This window comes from Bipolaris oryzae (assembly GCF_000523455.1).
Source record: "Bipolaris oryzae ATCC 44560 unplaced genomic scaffold scaffold_33, whole genome shotgun sequence".
Lineage (NCBI taxonomy): Eukaryota > Fungi > Ascomycota > Dothideomycetes > Pleosporales > Pleosporaceae > Bipolaris > Bipolaris oryzae.
Window position 1 is genome coordinate 156,236 of NW_006911309.1, and position 21,433 is coordinate 177,668.

The window sequence follows — 21,433 nt, forward strand, 5'->3', positions numbered from 1 at the left end:
CTCTTTGCACTCTACAATTCTAAAAACTCTATAGCTCAATAACTTCCTGCACTGACGACTCTTGTAATGGCTCCGTCATCGTCGACGGCGAACCAAACACCTCTTTAATCTCCTCCGCGTCCATGGTGCTGACAAAAGCGCGCTTGACGAACTTGAACCAGTGCTTCGATGGCTTGTGCTTGTGGTGTTTGCCCTTCTTGCCTTTTCCTTTTGCTGCGTCGTATTCTCCAGTCGTACCTTCTTCATTGACATCATCAATATCATGTTCTTCTTCTATTTCAGTCGTCTTTTGCTCACTTGATGCAATCTTACGGGCGTATTCGACCCAGCGGCGTACGGTGAGGTCGGGGAATCCCTTATCTTTCCGTGTGTCGTATTCTACTTCAAAGGCAAATTCCTTTGGATGAGGCTCGGGTCGCGGCTGCTTGCCTTGGTGCTTCTTGTGCTTTCCTTCCTTCCATTTGTTGTTCTCGATCTTGCCATTCGAGTCGATACCAAGTCCAAATATGGTGGTGACAGACAGGTCATTTGTAGAAGTACTTAGGCCATCCGATGAACCGGGGGGAGGCTCGACAAAATCGTTGTTGATGCGGGTCAGGTTTGCGTAGTATTGAACAATACGCGTCCAGGTAAGCGGCTGAGGCGAGTAGGCCGGGCCAGGGGGAGCTGACTTTGACGGTCCTTCTGGAACCTTGAACTTGTACTTTCGTGGCCCCTTTTTGTCTTTCTTGCCCTTGTGCTTCTTCTTCGCGGCTTCGACCTCGTCCAAGTACTCTTCACCGTCAAAATCGTCGTCGATGGAAATTGGCTGTTGATCGGCAGAACCCTCGATTCCCGACGGGCTGCTAGGACTGGAAGACACGCTCAAGTGTTCTAATCCGGAGATGTTGTACTCGATAATGCGCAGCGTCGGGAAGTAGTTGGGCACTACACTCGGAGAAACGTGCGATACTGCGTAGCGTTCGGCGTATTTGCCCCCAATTTCCTCGAGATATTTCTTCTTCTGTTCCTTCTTATCTTTTGACAACTTCAAGACGTTGGACATAAGCCACGCCCATGTCGACTCTTCCTCATCATCCTCTTCAACATCCTGTTTCTTAGACTTGGTCGACTTTGCCGGTGGAGCAGGCAAGCTGGCCCAAACGTTGCGCAAGCCCAGCAGATAATCAGATGCCGACGCTAGCGTGACCTCGCCATCGACAAACAAACTCGTCTCGTTGCCCAGAGAAGCCGTGTTCCATGCAGCCTTCATCCTGCCGCTCTCGGTATCCTTTTCAATGTGATCAAAATCCTGCACGATGAAGTGATCAATGTTCATGTGTCCGTAGAGACTGCCGACCAGGACATCTCTAAACTGGCGCACAAAAAGCGCATATTTCTGCCAACATGTCTCGTCCCAGCTCTCCTTGCTATCGACGCGAGCAGGGGGCACGTGGCCTAGAAGCATGGCTTTCATGCCGCGCTCTCGTAGGATCTGAAGCTGAATGCGCAGCCATTCCATGTGTTCGTAGCCGGGTTCGTGTTTCTTCGCGCAGCCGTCGACAGCCGAGTTTGACGTAAAGAAGTACCTGAAATTGTTAGCAAGTGATCCAAAAAAAAGCATTTTCTGCTGTCACATACATGGTGTTCAAGCTGATAGCAGCCAACTTGCCAGGGATCACCTCAACGGAGAACCATCCACCTTGCTGGAACTGATGTCTTTGTGCTTCGGGTATGAATCCACGCCAAATGTCCAAGTAGCTCATCGTCCAGGAATTTGGGCCGCTAGTAAAGATGTTGTGAGGCATAATGTCGTTGTTGCCAAATGTCGGCACAATGGGAATGACAAAATCATTGGACCCATGGCCAGGCCTGGAATTGCCAAAGACCTCTACAAATTTCGAGACCATAAACTTGTTCTGGTCGACAATCTGGTCGTGTGTTCGCGGTATCTCCTCGTCATTGTCGTGGCGCGCCGAGTCGCCTGTCCATATGATGAAGTCGATTTCATCCTTGATGTTGTCCTGGATCCATTGGAACGTCTGGTTGACCAGGGCAAAAGGAGAGTCGCAGCCCGTCGTCTCTGCGCCGTAGATGCCCGCAGGCCCTCGCTTGCGGTGGCATGCTGCGTCTGCTGCTGTGCTGGAATATGTCTTGTAGAAAGGGTCGGGGTGGAAGTCTGCACAATGACGTGAGCTACTGGCAAACCGCGAGGGGACCTGGCTGACATACCCGTGATATGGAGGAACCTCCCCGTGAGCCTGCGGGCGCCATTTGCGCGGCTGCTTGCGTCTACCGGGCCTGGATTGCGGCTGCTGTGTGCGTCGCCAACCGCGTTAATAGGCGGGGCCGCGGTCGCATGGTGTACCCAGAAGAGCAGGCCATTGATCAGCGCGTGCTTCGTACACAGCATGACTACGATGACCAGAGAGCGAGCGAGAAAAAAAACAAGAGACAGCCCAAGCGACTCTCCACAAGCGTCTTTAAGAGTGTCGCGCGACTGTAGGACCCCGAGTCTTTCCAGAAACACCGAAGACACCCTGATGGCGCCTGCTGGAGAAACCAAGGCCCAACGCGAAGCCACGCCTGTGGGCACGATCCTTCGCAAACCCTTGTCATTGGAGCGTCATCGCCTCAACGCTAGTCACACCCACGCCCGTCACCCACACCCCTCCCCCAGACACCAACAGACAGACATGACTGACACCGCACATGTCTTGCTCGTGTGACTACCCCAGACAACAACAAAAAACCACTCACCACATCACACCATGCCTCACACAGCAATGACCTGTCGACATGAGTAACGGCCCAGCAGCTTCATTGCCCTTCTTGCCCCCGCACAGATGCCTAGTCTACTGCTACACCACACCGCTCAGGCTGACGTCGGCCTTCGTAGACACGATATTCTCTACTACGGAGTAAATGACAAGACACCATGTGCCACAAATGCCGCAAATGCCCCCATCACCAGTCCTTGAGCGATTTTCTTTTTGGTATGCGCCGCCCCGCAAGAAACAAACACCCTTGGTCACACCCTCGTGGGCAATGTCCATGCAATCCAGGAACAAGTAGAAGAAGAAAAAAAAGTAGAGGTTGAAGAGCAAGTAAAAACGTCTCCAACACTGCCCTGCCCGTACCTAGTCATGTCTTGAGTACTTCAACAGAGCCAAACACCTACGCTATGCTGAAAATATACGTGACGCCCCGTCACCGTGAAAAAGAAAATCCAAAACTCCCATATGATGATGATGTTGATAATGATGACAATGATCAATCCCGGCCGTGCTATTCACACCAATCATGTGCCGCCTCGGTGCGACCAATCTCAAGCCCCATTCTTTTGTCCGTTGGTCGCCGTTGAACTTGCCGCTGGCTTCTCTGAATTCAGCATCTTGAGGTACATGCCCTTAATCGCCGGAACTGTCACTCCGGGCCGAGGCCAGTGGTTGTTGATTGTGTAACTCCTGCTGCTGGTTAGCATGTGCACTATTAACACAACATCGCTGCACCTACCATAATCGCTCCTCAAGTTCGGCATTGTCCCGAGTCTCTGCCCGAATAAAGTTGCCAATCGCAATCAGCTCAATCTTCAGCACCTTGACCATGGCATCCTTCTGTGGATAGTTCTTCGGTGTCGCCTTCTTGAGCCGGCTGAGATTGTCGCGCACAGGCCGAAGTCGCCGCTCAACGAACTCCTCTGGCTTCTTCTCCTTGACCTTGGGTGTCTCAACGCTGCGGTCAGGCACTTGGCTCTGGCTGTGCGAACGTGGTCGGTCCTCGGATAGACGGGGACGCTGTCTATCCACGTCGCCGCTAATCTTTCGCCGGTTCTCTGGCGTCCCGTTCCGGTCGGCATGTTGTTGCCGACGGTCAATACTTCCTCGGTCGTTGCGGTGCTCCTTGCGATGGCCATCAGACGGCCGGTACTGGTCGCTATGCCTAGGGCGATCATCGCGGTTCCTGTCATGATGGCGTCCATCTGTTCGGCTATCGGGGCGTCGTACGTCGCTGCTGCTGTGTGCACGGTGTGAGGGACGTTCCGAATCACGCGATTGCATGCGACGCATCGCACTGCCTGGTCCAGGACTAGCAGCACCGCTCGATGCCTTCTCTGCGCGACGTGCCACGCCAAGATGATGCTTCTTGTTGTTGCGGTGATGGTTCTCCATCAACCGCTTGATGTTTGGATCCGAAGTGCTCTTGTCCTTGAGAACTGTGAGGAGGTAGTTCGCACGACGGACCAAGTGTACGGCCCCAGGAGACTTGGCATTCTTGTCTTCGCCCTTGGTCCGCTCCTCCTTTTTGTCGACACGGTGCTCCTCTAGATAGAACTTGTCCGTCAATCCCAGTTCTGGGTCATCACGGATGGGAATCCATGCTCCATAACCATGGCGCTGGATACCAATACAGAGCATACCGTCCTCACGTGCACCCCAAGAGCAAGAATAGCTTGCTGGCTTGATGGCGTCCGGTACACGGAAGTTGCGCCAGTCTGGAGTTGCTTCGACCGCTTCTTTGAGAACGCGCATCTCTACGGGCCGCTCAAGAATAGTTTCTGCGTTGACCTTCTTCACATCACCGTAATCGAAGAGTACGGCCTTCTTATCTTTCTTGGTAAGGGCACGCTTAGCCTCAATCTCTAGGTTCTTGAGTCTAGTCTGCTCCTCCTTGACAAGCTGTGTACTCTTCTCGATGATCTCATCCAGGGTGGCTTTGACAACGCCCATGTCACGACCGACCAGTCTGGCTGCACGCAGAATCTCATCACCACGCTCCTCAAGCGAGCCATAGCGACAGTACGCTGTGATGAGATTGCGTGCCTCCTTGGTGTTGAGCGGCCGCTTCGGATCACGCTTAATGTTATCGTCTGCGTCGGATTGGTCGTCATCATCAACGTCGATCTGAGACGCCTCGAGCGCACGTTTCTTCGCAGCTCGTTGTTCTCGTGCGCTTGCTGAGGCGGCCTTGCGCTTTCGAGGTGCATTCTCTTCGAGCAGCTTTTGCGTTTCCTCCTCATCTTTGCGCTGCTGAATGTCCGCCTTGACGGCTTCAAGTTCTTCTTTGGGAATGATGTCGTCCCATTCGAGATCGATCTTGACATCGGTGTATTCAAAGTTCTTCAAGAACTCCTCACCACCGTCAGAAGTGAGACCCGCGGCCTGCTCTGTCTTGTGCTCTTCGGCATTCTCCAAAACGGAGTCAATGTCGAGCTCTTCAAGCTTCTTCTGGTTGCCGGACTGCTCAAACATCTTTTGTCCACGGCGCTTGAGGATGTTGTTAATGTCATCGGCAGAGTTTGGCTCGGCAGCAGCACGGCTCATCTTGTCGTTCAGCTCTTTTTGCTGACGATCAGTCACACCACGCTGAATTGTGATGAATTCGAGCATGCGCTTGTTTCGAGCGCGCTCGAGAATCTCCTCTTCAATGGTGTCTTTTGAGACAAGACGATAGACGCTCACAGGCTTCTGCTGCCCGATACGATGAGCACGAGCCATGGCTTGCAAGTCGGCCTGAGGATTCCAGTCAGAATCGAAAATGACTACAGTGTCAGCGGTCATCAAGTTGATACCAAGACCACCTGCCCTAGTAGACAACAAGAAGCAATAGTCCTCGCTGCCGGGAGCATTGAAATGATCAATAGCAATCTTTCGCTCTGCCGCTGGGACTGTTCCATCAAGTCGCTGGAACGCGTAGTTGCGCAACTTGAGGTAGTCGGTCAAGATATCCAACATGTGGACCATTTGACTGAAAATGAGCACGCGATGTCCATCGGCTTTCAGCTTGCCGAGCAGTCGATCGAGCAGCATCATCTTACCACTAGAGGTAATGAGCGCCTTTAACGTTTCCTCCTTTGAACAACCGCTCTTCACAAGTTTGCTCTCAGCATTAGGGAAAAGCAGAGCGTGATTGCTAGCCTTCTTTAGCTCCATAACGATATTCAATAGAGACTGCTTGTGGCCAACACCTCCCTCGTTCAGAGCTTCATAGTTTCGGGTGAGGATGTTCTTGTAGTATTCAAGTTGAATGTCGGATAATTCAACACGAAGAATCTTCTCGGACTTGGGCGGCAAATCATTCTCTACCTTCTCCTTGGTACGACGAATCATATAGGGTTGAATGGCAGAGCTGAGTTCGGCAAGCTTCTGGCTGGCGTCTTCCGAAGACAGATCAACATGCTCGTCGACAGATATCTTTCCTGGCATCAGGAAATCCATCAACGCTGCTAGTTCACCTAGCGTGTTTTGGATAGGTGTACCAGTGATGAGAAGTCGACAAGGCGCATTGAATGCTGTTAATCGTTCGTAGAGCTGTGACTCACGATTCTTCAATCGATGAGCCTCGTCAACAGCCAGGAATTGCCACTTGATGCTTTGCAAGAACTGCCAGTCGGCAAGGACGTATTCGTACGTGGTCAAGAGGACATTGAACTTGACCTTCTTTGGGTTGTTGTCTACGAGAAGCTCCTTCTCCTTGATGATGTTGCGAGCCTCCTCTCTGCCAGTGTAGATGACATAGTTGACATCAGGTGTCCAGTTGTTGAACGTGTCTGCCCATGCAGGCATAGTAGACAGTGGCACAACGCAGATCATTGGTCCGTCTTGTCTACGGTCGTGCCTTAGCCAGTTGATGAATGAGACGGTCTGCACCGTTTTTCCTAGACCCATTTCATCGGCTAGGATGACATTGGTGCCTCGACACCAGTTGTGCGCAAGGAAGTTGACACCCTGAAGTTGGAAGGACCTCAGTTGCCCAAACTTGATGTAGTCGGGCTGTGTATCCATCTTGACAAACTTCCTGCGGGTATTGGGATTTGACTCGCGAAGATCGGAGGTAGGCCGATTTGCTGAGCGGTCGAGGTAGCGGTCGATTTCAGTCTGTGACAGACGGCTGACGAGCGATGCCGGCTCCCATGTGCAGAACTCGTACGTCAGTCCTTTCCCTACAGTATTGTTAGCCAATTTAGATGAAAGATTGACGTGGACAGGCTTACACTTGACAAAGTACTCTGTCTCATCCTCGCCATCCCGTGTGTCAATGACACGCTCGACAATATGAAAATCAAGCTGGCTCTCACGCTCAGCTTCACGAGCAACCATGTGCTGTTCAAACTCCTCGGGATCTTCGTTCTTGCGGCTGTGATAATACATGTCGTTCTGGACAGGGCCCTTGTAGTAGTTGTCTAGTTTGCGGATGCCTTTATAGGCAGATGCTGTCTTGTAATCTTCCCATGTTGAATGGTAGTGCGCCTTGTCTTGCCATTTGATCTGGTACTACATTAGTATCGTGGATAGTGATGGCTAGCGAGCGAGTTTACCAAGTATTCAAAGTCGTGCTTGTCAAAAGATGGATCAATCTCTGCATTTCATTAGCAAGTGTCGACACAAGTCTTGATTGTTCTCTGTTACCTAATCCGTCTTTTGGCCGATGATCGAGGATCTTGTCGATGACCGGGCCACTGTCTTCAACAGCGTTCGCCCAGTAGGCTGAGGTCATCTCGTCTTCCTCTTCCGCGAACTCATCTTCATCATCTTCTTCGTTGTAATTCGCGACCTGGGCTGTGCGACGTGCAGAAAATCGGACCTCGGCTTGCGAGGGAGGCTCACGACCTGCAGCAACGGCATGCTGACGCTGGCGTTGCTTCTTGGTCGGAATATTGCGACGGGCTCCAACATAGCCATCTGACTCTGAATCAGAACCAGTAGAGCGATAGACTGGCGTTGGTTGGTTCGAGGCTAGATGGACATATTAACCCTGTTATGGATAGGAGGGGTATGGGTAGACAAACTCTTGCGCGAGGCTGTCCTCTGCCGCTTGCGCGGCTGGTCTGAATCGTAATCATCCTCATCTTCTTCTTCATCACTGCTATCAACCTGAGTCATGTGAGTAATGACTTCTGACATCGACTGAGGCTTACTTACAACGCGACGACTAGGGCGGGCGCGACCCTGGGGCGAAGTTAGCTCACATATAGAAGGAGCTTGAAGTTACGTACGCTGCGACGCAGGCCATACAGCTCTGGGTTTTGCTCAATGTAATCTTCTTTTTCAACGCTTGCCTTGCGCTTCGTTGGCCTTGTCGACTCTTGGGATGAGCTCCGAGCGCGGTCGCTCTCTGCCTGCTCAGACGGCGGTGACTCAGAGTCGTAATCGCCATCCGGTTCGCCCTCGGCATCCACATCCTCGGAAGAGTCTGAAGCAGCAGCTACCTCGTCGTCCTCATCGTATTTCTCTCCCGGCGCGTCGACATCGGAAGCCTGGGCGGCTGCGGCGTGTTCTCTCGCGTCGGACGCATCGCTGTCACTGGCGTTGGAGGAGCTATCGGCAGCCATCACATGGGCAGCGAGAGGCGACAAATGACCGTTTGTGTATGGTAGGGAAGCAACATGGCCCGGCGAAGAGGGCATCATGATGGACGCGGCTGGAAAAGATGGTCAGCACGATATTTCAAGCTCCTGTGGGTCCCGGCGCCTCGGAGCGAGTGCGTTGAATAGAGCAGAATTACGCGACTCCGAAGAAACAGAAAGCGACCAGAAACAAGGGCAAAGAGTCGAGCAATGGAAGGGTAATGAAATGCGGTGGTGGTGGATGAGCGCGTGATGGATCAAGGGCAGTGGAGCGGTGTAAGCCAGGCGAGGGGCTGGCAGCGTATGGGAAGCGGTAAAGGAATGGCGAAAGCGTTCTGTACGTCGTGCGAGGCCGTGCTATGGGTGCGAGGCGGGTTGCGGGATGCAAGGGCGTGGAATAGTGATGGATGGATGGACATGGGCGAGGCCAGGACCAGGCACGTCGCGCAGGGCCGAGAGAGAAACGCACGCGATCAAAGACTCAAAAGGAGACTGTACTCACAGTCCATGCTCAAGACACCCTCGATATAGGCGGGGGCGGGGGTGTTGTCTTGGAAGGGTACAGGATGGGTGGTGGTGATGTGTGGAGTTTCCTTATGGTCGGGGCATCAATCCAGCAGCCAGCGACCTGCGCGCTAGTGACAGCCGCACCCGCCACCAATCAGCGGCCCCCCCAAAACGCTTACCTACCACAGTGTGAATGCGAAACAACGTCAGGCGTAGAGACTACCCTGCGGCCCATCTCCACACTCTAAGGCGCCTCTTTCACACCTCTCCTGCCCAGTCTGCCGGATTCACCTAGTCCGCCCGACGCCTGCACCCTCTGAGCGTGTGCCAGTCTGGGTAGCCGTCTCATCTCGTCGAGTCCTGTGTGCGCCGCCTTGTTCTTTGCCCGTCAAATTCCCCGCCTACTACGCAGTTTGCGCTCGACACCGCCGCCGCCCACAGTAATCCGACATCCACGCCAGCAACCGCAAACATGTCTGACAAGCTTACCCGGTACATTCCATGCCACTATTCTCGCCTCTGCGCATCTCCAGCTAACTTTGTTCCAGTATTGCCATTGTCAACTCAGACAAGGTACCCCACTACCCCTCCACGCACAAAATTTGGCCATTGCTAACCAGCCATGTGCGCCATGACAGTGCAAACCCAAGGCAAGCGCCACCCTCTCACGACCCTTCTCTCTTTTCACTCTGCTAACCCCACTCAGAAATGTCGACAAGAATGCAAAAAGTCCTGTCCCGTAGTGCGCACTGGCAAACTGTGCATCGAAGTAGACTCGTCGTCCAAGATCGCCTTCATCTCTGAGCGATTGTGTATTGGATGCGGTATCTGCCCCAAGAAATGCCCCTTTGATGCCATCAACATTATCAACTTGCCTACGAACCTCGAGACCCAGGTCACCCATCGATACTCGGCCAACAGTTTCAAGCTGCACAGGCTGCCTATGCCCCGTCCTGGCCAGGTGTTGGGTTTGGTCGGCACAAACGGTATCGGAAAGAGTACGGCGCTGAAGATTCTGAGTGGAAAGCTTAAGCCCAACCTGGGTCGCTATGATAACCCGCCAGACTGGGAGGAGATTCTCAAGTACTTCCGTGGTTCTGAGCTCCAGAGTGAGTAACTCCACGGTCATGCAGCATGCGTCTAGCTGACGAATCATAGACTACTTCACAAAGGTGCTCGAGGACAACCTCAAGGCTGTCGTCAAGCCTCAGTATGTCGACCAGATCCCTAAGGCTATCAAGGCCACCGACCGATCCGTGGGCAACCTCATCAAGGCCCGCTCTCAGATGGAAAACCTCGACGAGATGATCGACGACCTGGAACTGCGACACATCTTCGACCGTGATGTCGGTCAACTGTCTGGTGGTGAGCTGCAGCGTTTTGCCATTGCTCTGGTGTGCGTCCAGCAAGCCGACGTATACATGTTCGACGAGCCTTCCTCTTTCCTCGATGTCAAGCAGCGTCTTGCCGCCGGTCGAAAAATTCGCAGTCTGCTCCGCCCTGATGATTACGTCATCGTTGTCGAGCACGACCTGTCTGTCCTTGACTATCTCTCCGATTTCATCTGTGTCCTCTACGGAAAGCCTGCCGTTTATGGTGTTGTTACCCTCCCTGCGTCGGTCCGTGAAGGTATCAACATCTTCTTGGATGGTAACATCCCTACTGAGAATCTGCGTTTCCGTGAGGAATCTCTTCAGTTCCGAATTGCTGAAGCGGGTGATGAGTACATGACTGACCACAACCGTGGTTACTCATACCCCAGCATGAAGAAGACATTGGGTAGCTTCGAGCTCAACATTGAGTCTGGTGCCTTTACCGACTCCGAGATTCTTGTCATGATGGGTGAGAACGGTACTGGAAAGACAACTTTCTGTAAGATGCTTGCCGGTGCTCTGCAGCCCGATGGTGACACCAAGATCCCCAAGATGAGCATCAGTATGAAGCCTCAGACCATCACCCCCAAGTTCCAGGGTACCGTTCGACAACTCTTCTTCAAGAAGATCAAGGCTGCCTTCTTGAACCCACAGTTCCAGACCGATGTCTACAAGCCTCTCAAGATGGACGACTTTATTGACCAGGAAGTTCAGAACCTCTCTGGTGGTGAGTTGCAGCGTGTTGCCATTGTATTGGCCCTTGGTATCCCCGCCGACATCTACCTCATCGATGAGCCCAGTGCGTACCTCGACTCTGAGCAGCGTATCATTGCCTCTCGTGTCATCAAGCGCTTCATCATGCACTCCAAGAAGACAGCCTTTGTCGTCGAGCACGATTTCATCATGGCCACGTACCTCGCCGACCGTGTCATTGTCTTTGACGGTCAACCAGCCGTCAAGGCCCGTGCCAACAAGCCTGAATCTCTGCTCACTGGCTGCAACACCTTCTTGAAGAACCTGGACGTCACCTTCCGTCGCGACCCCAACTCATACCGTCCCCGTATCAACAAGGACAAGTCCCAGCTTGACCAGGAGCAGAAGCTGAGCGGAAACTACTTCTTCTTGGAGGATGATAGTTGAAGAGGTTTTCAATAAGCGAAACACGCCTCCCTCGCAGCGCCGCCCGCACGGGCACGTCAAGACCGGGGTAACTAAAAAGGGCAACAAAAAGCGTGGATTGAGAGCACGCGCTGTAAGCCTTTTGGATGATGAGGCGGCGGAGGTGGTGGAAGAGGATGAAGATGAGTGGACTTTTGGCAGCGGTCGGACCTCCTGCGCTTACTAGTCGGATTCTCTACTGGATGGATGGATGGATGACATGAAAGACAAAATAGTTGGTTCGGGTCAAGCTAGGTGGCCGCTGCTATAATTGAGGGGGGGAAGATGAGGTTGCTGTGGTATGCATGTAGCTCAAAAGTAGGCGCTCAATTGTAAATTGCGTAAGCGTTGGCTTACTATGTATGTTCCTATGGAGTCTAGCTTCTATATCTAGGGTGAAGGAATATATGGATGATATTGGTATCGATACGCATACTTGTATATTTCTTCTCTATACATGCACACCAGGACTCTTTTTTTTCCAGCCACCTACATCGAAACACTTTATCTACACATCCTCACGTATCATCGAGATGCCAAGGAACAAAAGGAATAATCTTGTATTCTTCGTCCCATCCTTTTTTCTCAGATACGCTTCATCGCACCGATTTCCACCCAAATACTCAGAATGGAAAGGAAGGAACAAAAAAGAGAGAGAGATCAGGGAAGAAGGGGGGGTATCAAGTAATCCCAAGTTAAAAAAAAGAGAAAGAGAGAGAGAGTACAAAAGGAAAAGAAAGCAAAAGTTCTACCCCAAAGAAGAAGAAGAAAAAAACGGTTATTTCGAGTTAATTGTTCGTCGTTTTCTTCGAAGTGAAGTTTGGAAAGAAAGAAAGAAAAAGTATGAAGGAAAGGAACGGGTGTGAGAAGGGGGTATATGTGTATATGTATAAAAAGAAATTCCCAGACTCAAAGGGGGAGAAAAAAAAAGAGAAAAATCGGTTCCTTTGCTTTCTCTTCTGCCTCTTCTACTTCTTCTCATTGATGCTTATCATTTTACTATTCCATTACTCTACCTCAGCCACGCCACATAAACTCTTCAGCCATGGGCGTTGTCGGCAACCGATCGTTGAGTTCCAAGTTCGTGTTCAAGTAATCTGCTTCTTCCTCCTCTTCGGAGCGTTTGCTCGCGCTGGAGAGCGGGGTGCGCATGGGACTAGTTTGCATTGCTAGTTCACCGTTGAGGCTTGCGGAGATGGACTTTGCGTCATCGTCTTCTGGCTGGGTGATGGTTGTTGCGGGCGGCGGAGAGGAAGCGGCGTCTGTAGAGGCTTTGCTGGCTCGTTTGCGGGCGCGTTCCTCACGAGCTTCTTCTCTTTGCCGCATTAGTTCTTTTTCATGGGCAACGGCTTTTGCGCGGCGTTCTTCGACATCCTTGCGCTTGATGACTTTTCCGAGGGCGTCGGATGCTTGGATCAGGCCGTCGATGCTGATGGCGTGGTTGGTCATCTGATGGTTGATGTAGTGGTATACGCCGGCTGGAGTATCACATTGTAAGAGTGCCTTTTCGTTCAGCTTAAGAAGCGCGAGTGCGATTTGGAAGAGAAACGTGGATCCATCGTGCATGCAGAGGACAACATCCCAAACACGGAAGAGTGCTTCGGCGGATAAGCAGTCGGTAAAGACGGACAGGAACCATTGGAAGGTCAAAGCTTCGAGCTCGATCTCCAGCTCATCGAGATGGGCAGATAGCCTTGGCAATATTTCAGCAACGTATTGGCGAAGCACAGACTGGTCAGCACGAGACGTGAGTAGATGCTGGTCATAGTAGTGCTGGGGCAGAATCTCCTCAATCATTGCGGTCAGGACCCAGAAAGCATCTTCAGGTGTGGGCATGATGAGCAGCAAGCATGCAGCAATGAGGTTCATGCCTTGGCAATAACCAACTTCTGGATTGCGGCGTGAGTAGGCGAGTAACACTTCCTGCAGCTTCTGTACGCCAGGGCCAGTCCGGAAAAAGATGTTGTCGGTCAATGTGCGGGTAATGTCCATCTGGATTTGAGTTGCGATTGCCGGATCATCCTCGCCATTGTTGACCAGATCCTCATAGTAGCCCGGTGTGCGTAGATGCAATGCTCCGCTTCCTTCAGCCCAGATGGCAGCCCTCATGTGGACGGGAATGCCTCCGAGGACAAGACGGCGAAACTCTTGCCATTTGGCACGGCCCACTTTACCCTTGTTGCCGAGACCTGCGATGCCGACCAGTTCGCCGTCTGAGAGAAATGTCTCGGGCATTGCGTTGGCCTTGCCATTCTCCCCTATGCTGGCAACTTCGCCTTCGCGTTTGTTCTGTGCACGTACTTTGCGCAAGAAGTCGTTCCATTTGACGGTTCTTTCTTTCTGAAGGTTGTCATGCAGTTCACTCATCTGCTCCAGTAGGGACTGTACGGGATCCATCTGACCCGGATACGGGCTGATGGGTGTAGATGGGCCAGGTGAGGTGGCAGTGACGGAAATCTCTGCATTACCAGAAACGATGCGAGATGGTGATGGCTCTGGGTTGACGCTGGTAGTCGGCACAGATCCTCGCTTCATGAGAGTAATTTGAGTCTGGCCAATCTTGAAAGAAGATGTCTCGCCTTCAGCAGACTCTACCGTGGTGATTGGCGCTGCTGAGGGGGTATGCGAAAGTAGCTCAGTTGGGTGCGTGGCCAGTTTAAGGTAGTCAGCCCAGGTTTTGCTCGCTGGTTGACTGGGCTGATTGTCTGAATCGGAACTGGATGGGCGTACGCCGGTACTGTTCTGATCGCTTGCAACTGGAGGGCCGTCGACATGATCGGCATCGTCTGCTTTTGCGAGGCTGTTGAGCGCAGTTCTGCTGTCGTTGAGTGACTCGACATTACTGCTCCGTTTTTGCTTGATCAGCGCAGCAGCAGCCTCGCTCTGTCTCTTCTTTCGGCGCTGGTCGTAGATGAAGCCAAATCTATCAGTCAGGTACTCGCTACTCCCGACAAATCGGTTATGTTGCTGCACAAGCGTTGGTGGACGTGAGTCCTCGGGTAAAATGCGGTCCATTTCCACAGGGCCGAGATTGCTCATTCCACGGGTTGGCTGGGATGGAGCAAGGCTACTGGACACGGCTTTGGGCTGATCTCCGGTAATGCTCTTAATAGTTCCATTTGGGCCCAATGCGCGACCTCGTTTCTGTGTGCTTGCTAGGGAAGACTTTGCAGATTGGGCAGTCTTTGTCGAGTCCATAGAGGGCGCTCGGTCTGCAGCATCAGAAGCGGTAGTTTTGCGCCCTCGTGCTGAGCTTGTTTTACTAGGACTTGCGGAGCCATTGCCCGCCACCATTTTCAACGCCCAACTCGCTAATGAAGATGACGAGGACCTGCGCGCCGACGCATCTCCGGCGCGATCTTGGCTGTTGAGTCTGCGTAGAGCGGGCGCTGCGCCGGCAGCGGAAGGCGGTACAAAGGTATCGTTTGCGAGAGGCTTGCGAGGCGGCTTTGCATTACTGTTTGCACGCGATCGTGGTCCAGCTGGTAGACCACCGATGTCCCGGTCAATATGGCTGGCGACGGATGGCGCCCTACTACTCTTCCTGCTTGTTCCTGCCCAAAGGTAGCCCTTCCAGGTTGACTTTGGACCATCGCGCTGGGCGTCTGACGTGACCGAGTTGAGCGACATGACATCTGCCATGGGCGTTGCTGCAGTGCCCATGTCTATGCCGAGCGCATCTGGGTGCTCGGCCAGTTCGTCTTCCATGGCCCTTGCAAGCCTGTCCTCCATGGGATCGTCGGGATGCAGTCCAGCGGATGCACTGTCGCCTCTTGTTCTCGTCTTGGTGAGGCTATTGCCACTGTCCCTGGTCCTGTCGAGCTCCCGAAGCCTGTTTTCAATATCCATGTTGGAGACTTCGCACTCTTGCAGCATTTTCCTCAGCATGCGCTCGCGTTCCTCGGCTCGTCTCCGCAGGGCGGTAATTTGGGCGTCGCGCTGGGCAAGGTCGCCTGCGAGCTGCTTGACCAAGGCGACGGCGCCCGTGTGGCGCAAGGCATCTTGTATGTTTTCATCGGTGGCAAAATGCAGGTTGCCTGGGACGTTTGCAGTCTCTGTTGGAGTGTCGTCGAAGAGGGCGGATCGGTCCTTTGTCGAGGATGAGGCGGCGACGAGGCTGCCGACAATCTCCTGTGTCGACTTGGTGACTCTCCTCACCGTCGAGGTGGGTGTGACGGTCCTGTTAAAGTCTGGCGAGGCGACTGCCTTGAGGGCGTCGGGCAGTGCGGGCGGCCCATTGGGCAAGTCCTTGAGGTCGTCGTCGGGGGCGGGCGTGGATCGAAACCAGGCGTTGAGACGGGCGTGTGCCGGGGAGGCGTCTGGACTGGGCGACAGTGAGGGGAACGAGGTGAGGCTCTTGGTGTCGACTTCGGGCTCTGGGCCTCTGCTGCGGCTGCGGCTGAGGGAAGCATTGGAGGGGCGCTTGGAGGGGCGGACGCGCTGCAGGCTGCGGTTCCTTGGGCTGGAGATTGTTGATGTTTGCGAGGCTGTCCGCACGAGATCAGCGGCTCTCGGGTTGTCTAGGGCAGCCATGTGTGTCGAGCGTGTCTGTGGGGGCACACATTCGGGAAGCTGTGGGGGGGAGGAGGGAGTGCAGGAGAGAGAGGGAGGAGGAGTCGTTGTGATGACGAGTATAGGTAAGTGTTTATGTTTGGGAGAGTGTATATGTGTGTATGTGTGCGGATGCGGTTGTGTGGGTGCGTGCGGAGAAGCGGTGCGTCATACTCTGCGGATCTGGCGACGCCCTAATAGTGCCCGCCCACGGCCTCGAGAAGCAGCAGCAGCAGCAACACGACTTTTTAGCTACAAGGGGACATGTGGCACGACTGGGAGCCCAAAAATACCTCGGGCTCAGGGGACACAGGACAGACAGTGAACGAGCTGCACCAGGCGGATTGGCAGATTGCCCGCAGCGCAAGGGGCGCACTCACACACGCACGCCCGTCGTGGGATGAGCGGAGACTAGTCATGGCAGCCCTACACATGCCATGCGCACACACGCACACGCACACGCACACGCCCGACACCACCACCCCGGGCCTCGCTGCCGATCACGACGCCCTATCCAGTAGCATCATCTGCATGCCATACACTACACACGCTTCCCGCAAGGCTGCCAGGGACCGTCCTTGGCTGGCCCGCTGCCGTATTACATAGCCTCGACGCCCTCCCTCCACCCGTCTACTCATGTTTCGCATCCATGCCCCCCACGGATGAGGATGCTGCCCTGCACGCCATCGCCGCCCTCGACCAACCCTCGCCCGCCCAACTGAATGCCCAACGGGCCATTGCTGCCATCCTGCACAATGGCGAGCCCTTTGTTGACCTCCACACCCTCTTCGCCCTCTATGACATCCTTTACTTCCGAAACCTGCTGCTGTCGCGCGTCGAGGTGCTTTGGTCGTCGCGTCTAACCCTAGTACGTTTCTCTCTGGCCTTGCTTTGTTTTCTACCCGTCTCACCCTCCCCATCTGAAGCCGGCCCTGGCTATCGCTCCGCCTGCCCGCGCCGTTGGCCCGCTGGCTGACCGTCGCAACAGTGCGCTGGCATCTGCGAGCTCTCCAAGGATCCCCAAACAGGTCACTGGTCCCGCATCCGCCTCAAGCTGAGCTCTCCACTGCTGCAGTACCGCCCCCGCTCAGACACCATCAATACGCTGCTGCACGAGGCCATTCATGCCTACTTCTTCATCACCACCTCATGGACCCACTCACGCGGTGACGACGGGACGGGCCATGGTCGCGGCTTCCAGCTGCTAGCCGACGCCCTGAACAACCACGGCGACTATCAAATTACCGTTTACCACTCGTTTCACGATGAAGTTGACAGTTACCGCACCCATGTCTGGAAATGCAATGGGCCCTGCCAGACCCAGCCTCCGTACTTTGGCCTCGTCAAGCGGAGCATGAACCGCGCCCCCGGGAAGAGTGACTCCTGGTGGGTGAAACACCAGGCCGAGTGTGGCGGCACCTACACCAAGATCCGGGAACCTGCACCTACAAAGAAACAGCTGCAGGCCATGACCACAAAGGAGCGTGCTGGACGCCAAAAGAACAAGCTCAATAACTGGATTACAGCCGGACCGGCAAAACAAGCCCAAACAAAAGGTAGTACTAGTGACGATCCGATTCACCTTCCCAATGACAAACCTCCGGCCGCACCTTCGCACACCAGCAAACCCAAAGATTTAGTAGTCGAAAACCTTGTTTCTTCACCGTCACGTTACACGTCCCCCCATGCAGGCCACAAACGTCCGCCGTCGGTGCAAGAACATGACACGGCCATGCACAAGAAACTCCTTATCCAGTGCCCAATCTGCAACCTAACAATGGCCGAAGCAGACATCAATCAGCACTTGGATGTGGCGCATTGCTGACAACGTTTCCCCTGCATGCCAGTCCCAAACAGGGTTAATTGTCCTGGACCCTGATTCTTACGTCATTCTACACTGCCCATTATATCCGTAGCATGTCTGCCCGGATATGCACCTAATAAGCGATTGGCTTCCTGATCTTGCCAGTGAAAACACCATCTCTTTTGCTCTCCACTATGTTCTATCCTCAAAAAATCATGAGCTCGCCTTCTCATATCAACGTACCCATGATGCTTGTCCAACACTCTCCACTTCTAAAGCTTCCCTCGGAACTGCGTCTTGAGGTCTACGATTTCCTAGGCCGCCTTGAGCCCAAAAGCTACCCCTTCGGATGGACCGCAATCCGTTGCATTGATCGAAGAGCCCCTCCTACAGCACTCATAGCCACATGTCGCTGTCTTCATGACGAGATTCTCACCCACTTCTACAATACCGTCACCTTCCATTATCTTACGCCAACCATTAATCATCCTCCCATTAGCGGCCTTCCCCAGATTGCACTCACTGCAGTCAGGCAGGTCAAGAAGTTTCACTTGGGAATTCACTGGAAAATGTCAGGATCGTCCTTGAAAAAGAAGAATAGCGAACACTCCTATGTCGTATTTCGCTGGCTTGAGGACATAACTAAGATGCTGCTCAGAGAGGCAAAGAACCTCGAGACGGTTACCATCGCAGTGTTTGACTTGCCCGTTGGTGTAGATTGGGAGTGCAAGAAGAGTCTCTTGGATCCGTTGAAGATATTGGGTCAGCGAGCAGTGCTGCGCTTGGGGGAGATTACAACGACGGGCGAAGAAGAGGAGGTCGAGTTGACAGCACGAATGAAGTCGTATCTGGATGGGATTAACAAGGATCGGCTGCACACAAGCGACGTGACTGCTCTTGATGAACAATAATACCTTGACTGGTCTACTGCTTACGCATGGATTCGGTTTTCTGACCAGCAAACATTGCACAAAATGGCCTCACAAAGAAAAACAAAAGTCGACTAATTCAAGTCTCAATTGCCGACTCTCTCGATCCACCCCGACCATCACCTTCGGGCGGAATCACCCACTTCATCAACTGCCCATTCACCCTCGCTAGGACGTGTTCATAGGGCTCTACCCCAAGCGCCTCCCACTCCTTCCTCAAACCCTCCTCAATGTACTTCCTTCTTCCCTCCTCCGTCTGCATACTTTTGGGCCCCTTCTTGGTCATCTCCCTGTAAGCCAACCACCCCTTGCCCTGATGATAGTCCATGTTCATATGCTTCATGATGCGCGCATGTGCCGCAGCCCGCTTGCGCATAAACGTCTCGTCCTGTGCCTTCTCCCCAAGCAGCGATCGAATATGCGCACTGCGCGCCATCACATCGGGTGTCGAAATCATCGTGGCAACGTCACCCATGACAGGATACGACCCTGTAGCCAGCGGAGGCAGATTCGGATGCAAAGGCGACGGAGTAAAAAGGTCGAATTTGGAAAGATGAGTTTGTTGTGTCGCTTGCGTCATAGTCTAGTGCCTTTGTTAGTCTTGAAACATGACCCAAGTCCAATGTCAAACCGTTTAGTAACTTTGCACCACCACCCGCTCTCACCTCTAAAATCGCAACCCTCTTGCACTCGCAACCCCCCCTCCCCGGCCTCTCATTTTCAAACGAGAGAAACAAACAATAAAAAAAAGTAGATAAAAAAACATACTTACCATCTTTGCAAACTCGCGCCTATCACACCCCAAACAACACGTCATCCCCCGCCCAAAACACGCCTTGCGCCTACTCTTCCTCTTGCAAAACCAGCATATCTCGCCCAACCACTTGCGCCGACAACTACTCACCCGCGCATTCTTCGGCAGTTCCATGCCCGCATGTCGCTTGAGCAGGTTCCGCGCATACTCCTCGACGATGGCGTGAAGATGGCGGTTTGTAGCGGCAAGTGCGTTGAGCGGGTAGATGGGCAGCGTGAGGCAGTTGGGCGGTGACGTGTAGGAGAGGATGTGGAAGAGGAGTTCGGGAGGGAGGGAGTCGAGGCTTGGCATTTATCTTTGTTTTAGGGGGGGAAGGGCAGGCGGGTGTGATGGGGCAGGGTAGGGGTAGGGTAGGGTAGGGTAAAGGTGTGTGTGTGTGTGTGGAGCGGAGTATTTTGGGAGTGGTGGTGTGGAGTATGTTGTTGGTCGGAGGGCCGACGCGGACAGGTTCGCGGCGATGGAGCCGGACGGGGAGGGGGGACACGGCATGGCAGGGATTAATCCTTACCCCGCCCTTTTTACCTTGCAGCCGAACTACGCTGGTCCACCTTTACCCCCCCTGTTGCGTGCCCTGGCTGACTGCTGTCTTTTTTCCTTTCTTTTCCCTGTTTTTCCCGCCCACCCCTTTTTTTATTCCTGTCTGAGCAAGTACGGGCCGGGGTGGTGGTGGTGCGGCTGATGCTGCGTCAAGCTTTGTATACACAAACGTACCTACCAATATCCATGTTCAGCTGAACAGTGATAAGTATAACGCCTATACTAACTTTCTGCTTGTCGGGCCCTTGTAAAAAGGGCCAGGAGCAGGGTTGCCTTGCACGGAACATGCTAGCGGATCGACCTAAGACATGCAAGTTACGGGCGGAAGATCGGTACCAAGTGCCAGTCCCGTATTTCTAGCCTTCATTACCGTAGACCCCGACGGTGTCGGCGGTGTCACCGGCGTCTTAACACGCGACCGCCAGGCCCGCTTTTGCTTTTTACGAATCAAGAGAAAAAAAGGCCTCGGTGCCCTGTTTTGCTGTCTTGCGACTATGAGTCAAAATACCGACGCATCACCGTATGACCATATAGCTGTTCGGGTGGCTGCGTCACGGGTCCCTCACGCAGAAAGGGCAAGCTTTATTACTCTCTATACTATCAACCGGCCCTTTTCCGTCCTTGGAGCCGGAAAACGAGCTGAGTGGTGCGCTGGCTCAATCGCTTCCTGCCAATCCTCGTCGTAGATTGTAGATCCCGTCCTTTGTACAAAGGGACAATGGTGACAGCGCATTTACTATAATTGACATGAAACGTAGATGTGCACCTGATGGTAGCGGAATCGTATCACGCGCGGGCAAATCCTTTCCGCATTGGGACAATGATGGTATACAATCGCCTGGATATACCATCCTCCGTCTGTATCAGCCTCATGAATTCTAGGCAAGGGCACCGTTCCAAAACAAAGTTTCTACATTTTGCCGCATGTGCCCGGTCGATTACGAGCAGTTTTGACGATGGCTATTAGCTACGTTGGGAGGGGGGTCAGTGTCATGCTTGCTCGCATGTACTGGGCAAACTTGTGTGTCCAATCAGAGCGGTCAATCGCCATCTCGGCTCCATCTCGAGTCGTGTAGTCTTGCCCTTCCTACGTATAATTGACCTTATTCCGTTAGTCCCTTGCCTGGCCGATGTATGGGAAAGTCGTTTCAACTGCTGAAAAAAGCACGCCTACTCAACGGCCCTACCGGATTATCCGGCATCTAGCAGGGGGCACCTGCACCGCAGCTGCTCCACGTACCCCAGAAAGCATATGTCCTAGATTATATGCAATGTCACTAATGATTCAGACGATCCAAAAAGCTCTCTAAGGGACCTGAGTACGCGTGGTTGTGCGTGTGTGTGCATTTCGAGGGACCATTACCAGGAATATGTTAATAGGGAATGATGCGTTGTACATTTTGCTTCGTACGTACGGTGGCGAAGCTATCTTGA

General features: G+C 53.3%; 8 protein-coding genes across 8 annotated transcripts; 3 read left to right on the plus strand and 5 right to left on the minus strand.

Moving 5' to 3' along the window:
• Positions 1-28: 28 nt before the first annotated feature.
• Positions 29-2,392, minus strand: COCMIDRAFT_89845 (uncharacterized protein; the record flags this gene model as incomplete). The annotated part of the gene is made up of 3 exons (XM_007687763.1): positions 29-1,568; positions 1,621-2,158; positions 2,212-2,392. The coding sequence occupies 3 exons, from the start codon at positions 2,390-2,392 to the stop codon at positions 29-31; spliced, it is 2,259 nt and encodes a 752-aa protein (XP_007685953.1).
• A 915-nt stretch (positions 2,393-3,307) lies between these two features.
• On the minus strand, positions 3,308-8,389 carry COCMIDRAFT_3514 (uncharacterized protein; the record flags this gene model as incomplete). Its single annotated transcript, XM_007687715.1, has 8 exons — positions 3,308-3,446; positions 3,496-6,922; positions 6,974-7,247; positions 7,298-7,338; positions 7,389-7,715; positions 7,769-7,853; positions 7,902-7,928; positions 7,976-8,389. 8 exons carry the CDS (start codon positions 8,387-8,389, stop codon positions 3,308-3,310), a joined length of 4,734 nt encoding a protein of 1,577 aa, XP_007685905.1.
• Positions 8,390-9,535: 1,146 nt separating this feature from the next.
• On the minus strand, positions 9,536-9,697 carry COCMIDRAFT_89808 (uncharacterized protein; the record flags this gene model as incomplete). Its single annotated transcript, XM_007687764.1, has 1 exon — positions 9,536-9,697. One exon carries the CDS (start codon positions 9,695-9,697, stop codon positions 9,536-9,538), a length of 162 nt encoding a protein of 53 aa, XP_007685954.1.
• A 450-nt stretch (positions 9,698-10,147) lies between these two features.
• On the plus strand, positions 10,148-10,564 carry COCMIDRAFT_89748 (uncharacterized protein; the record flags this gene model as incomplete). Its single annotated transcript, XM_007687765.1, has 1 exon — positions 10,148-10,564. A coding segment is annotated over one exon (417 nt), but the record flags the coding sequence as incomplete, so codon positions are not given.
• A 1,817-nt stretch (positions 10,565-12,381) lies between these two features.
• COCMIDRAFT_24589 (uncharacterized protein) lies at positions 12,382-15,897 on the minus strand (the record flags this gene model as incomplete). The annotated part of the gene is made up of 1 exon (XM_007687724.1): positions 12,382-15,897. One exon carries the CDS (start codon positions 15,895-15,897, stop codon positions 12,382-12,384), a length of 3,516 nt encoding a protein of 1,171 aa, XP_007685914.1.
• Positions 15,898-16,564: 667 nt separating this feature from the next.
• On the plus strand, positions 16,565-17,740 carry COCMIDRAFT_3517 (uncharacterized protein; the record flags this gene model as incomplete). Its single annotated transcript, XM_007687716.1, has 2 exons — positions 16,565-16,783; positions 16,904-17,740. 2 exons carry the CDS (start codon positions 16,565-16,567, stop codon positions 17,738-17,740), a joined length of 1,056 nt encoding a protein of 351 aa, XP_007685906.1.
• Positions 17,741-17,934: 194 nt separating this feature from the next.
• COCMIDRAFT_34959 (uncharacterized protein) lies at positions 17,935-18,630 on the plus strand (the record flags this gene model as incomplete). The annotated part of the gene is made up of 1 exon (XM_007687732.1): positions 17,935-18,630. One exon carries the CDS (start codon positions 17,935-17,937, stop codon positions 18,628-18,630), a length of 696 nt encoding a protein of 231 aa, XP_007685922.1.
• A 97-nt stretch (positions 18,631-18,727) lies between these two features.
• Positions 18,728-19,753, minus strand: COCMIDRAFT_89746 (uncharacterized protein; the record flags this gene model as incomplete). Its single annotated transcript, XM_007687766.1, has 2 exons — positions 18,728-19,231; positions 19,421-19,753. The coding sequence occupies 2 exons, from the start codon at positions 19,751-19,753 to the stop codon at positions 18,728-18,730; spliced, it is 837 nt and encodes a 278-aa protein (XP_007685956.1).
• Between the last annotated feature and the right edge of the window lie 1,680 nt (positions 19,754-21,433).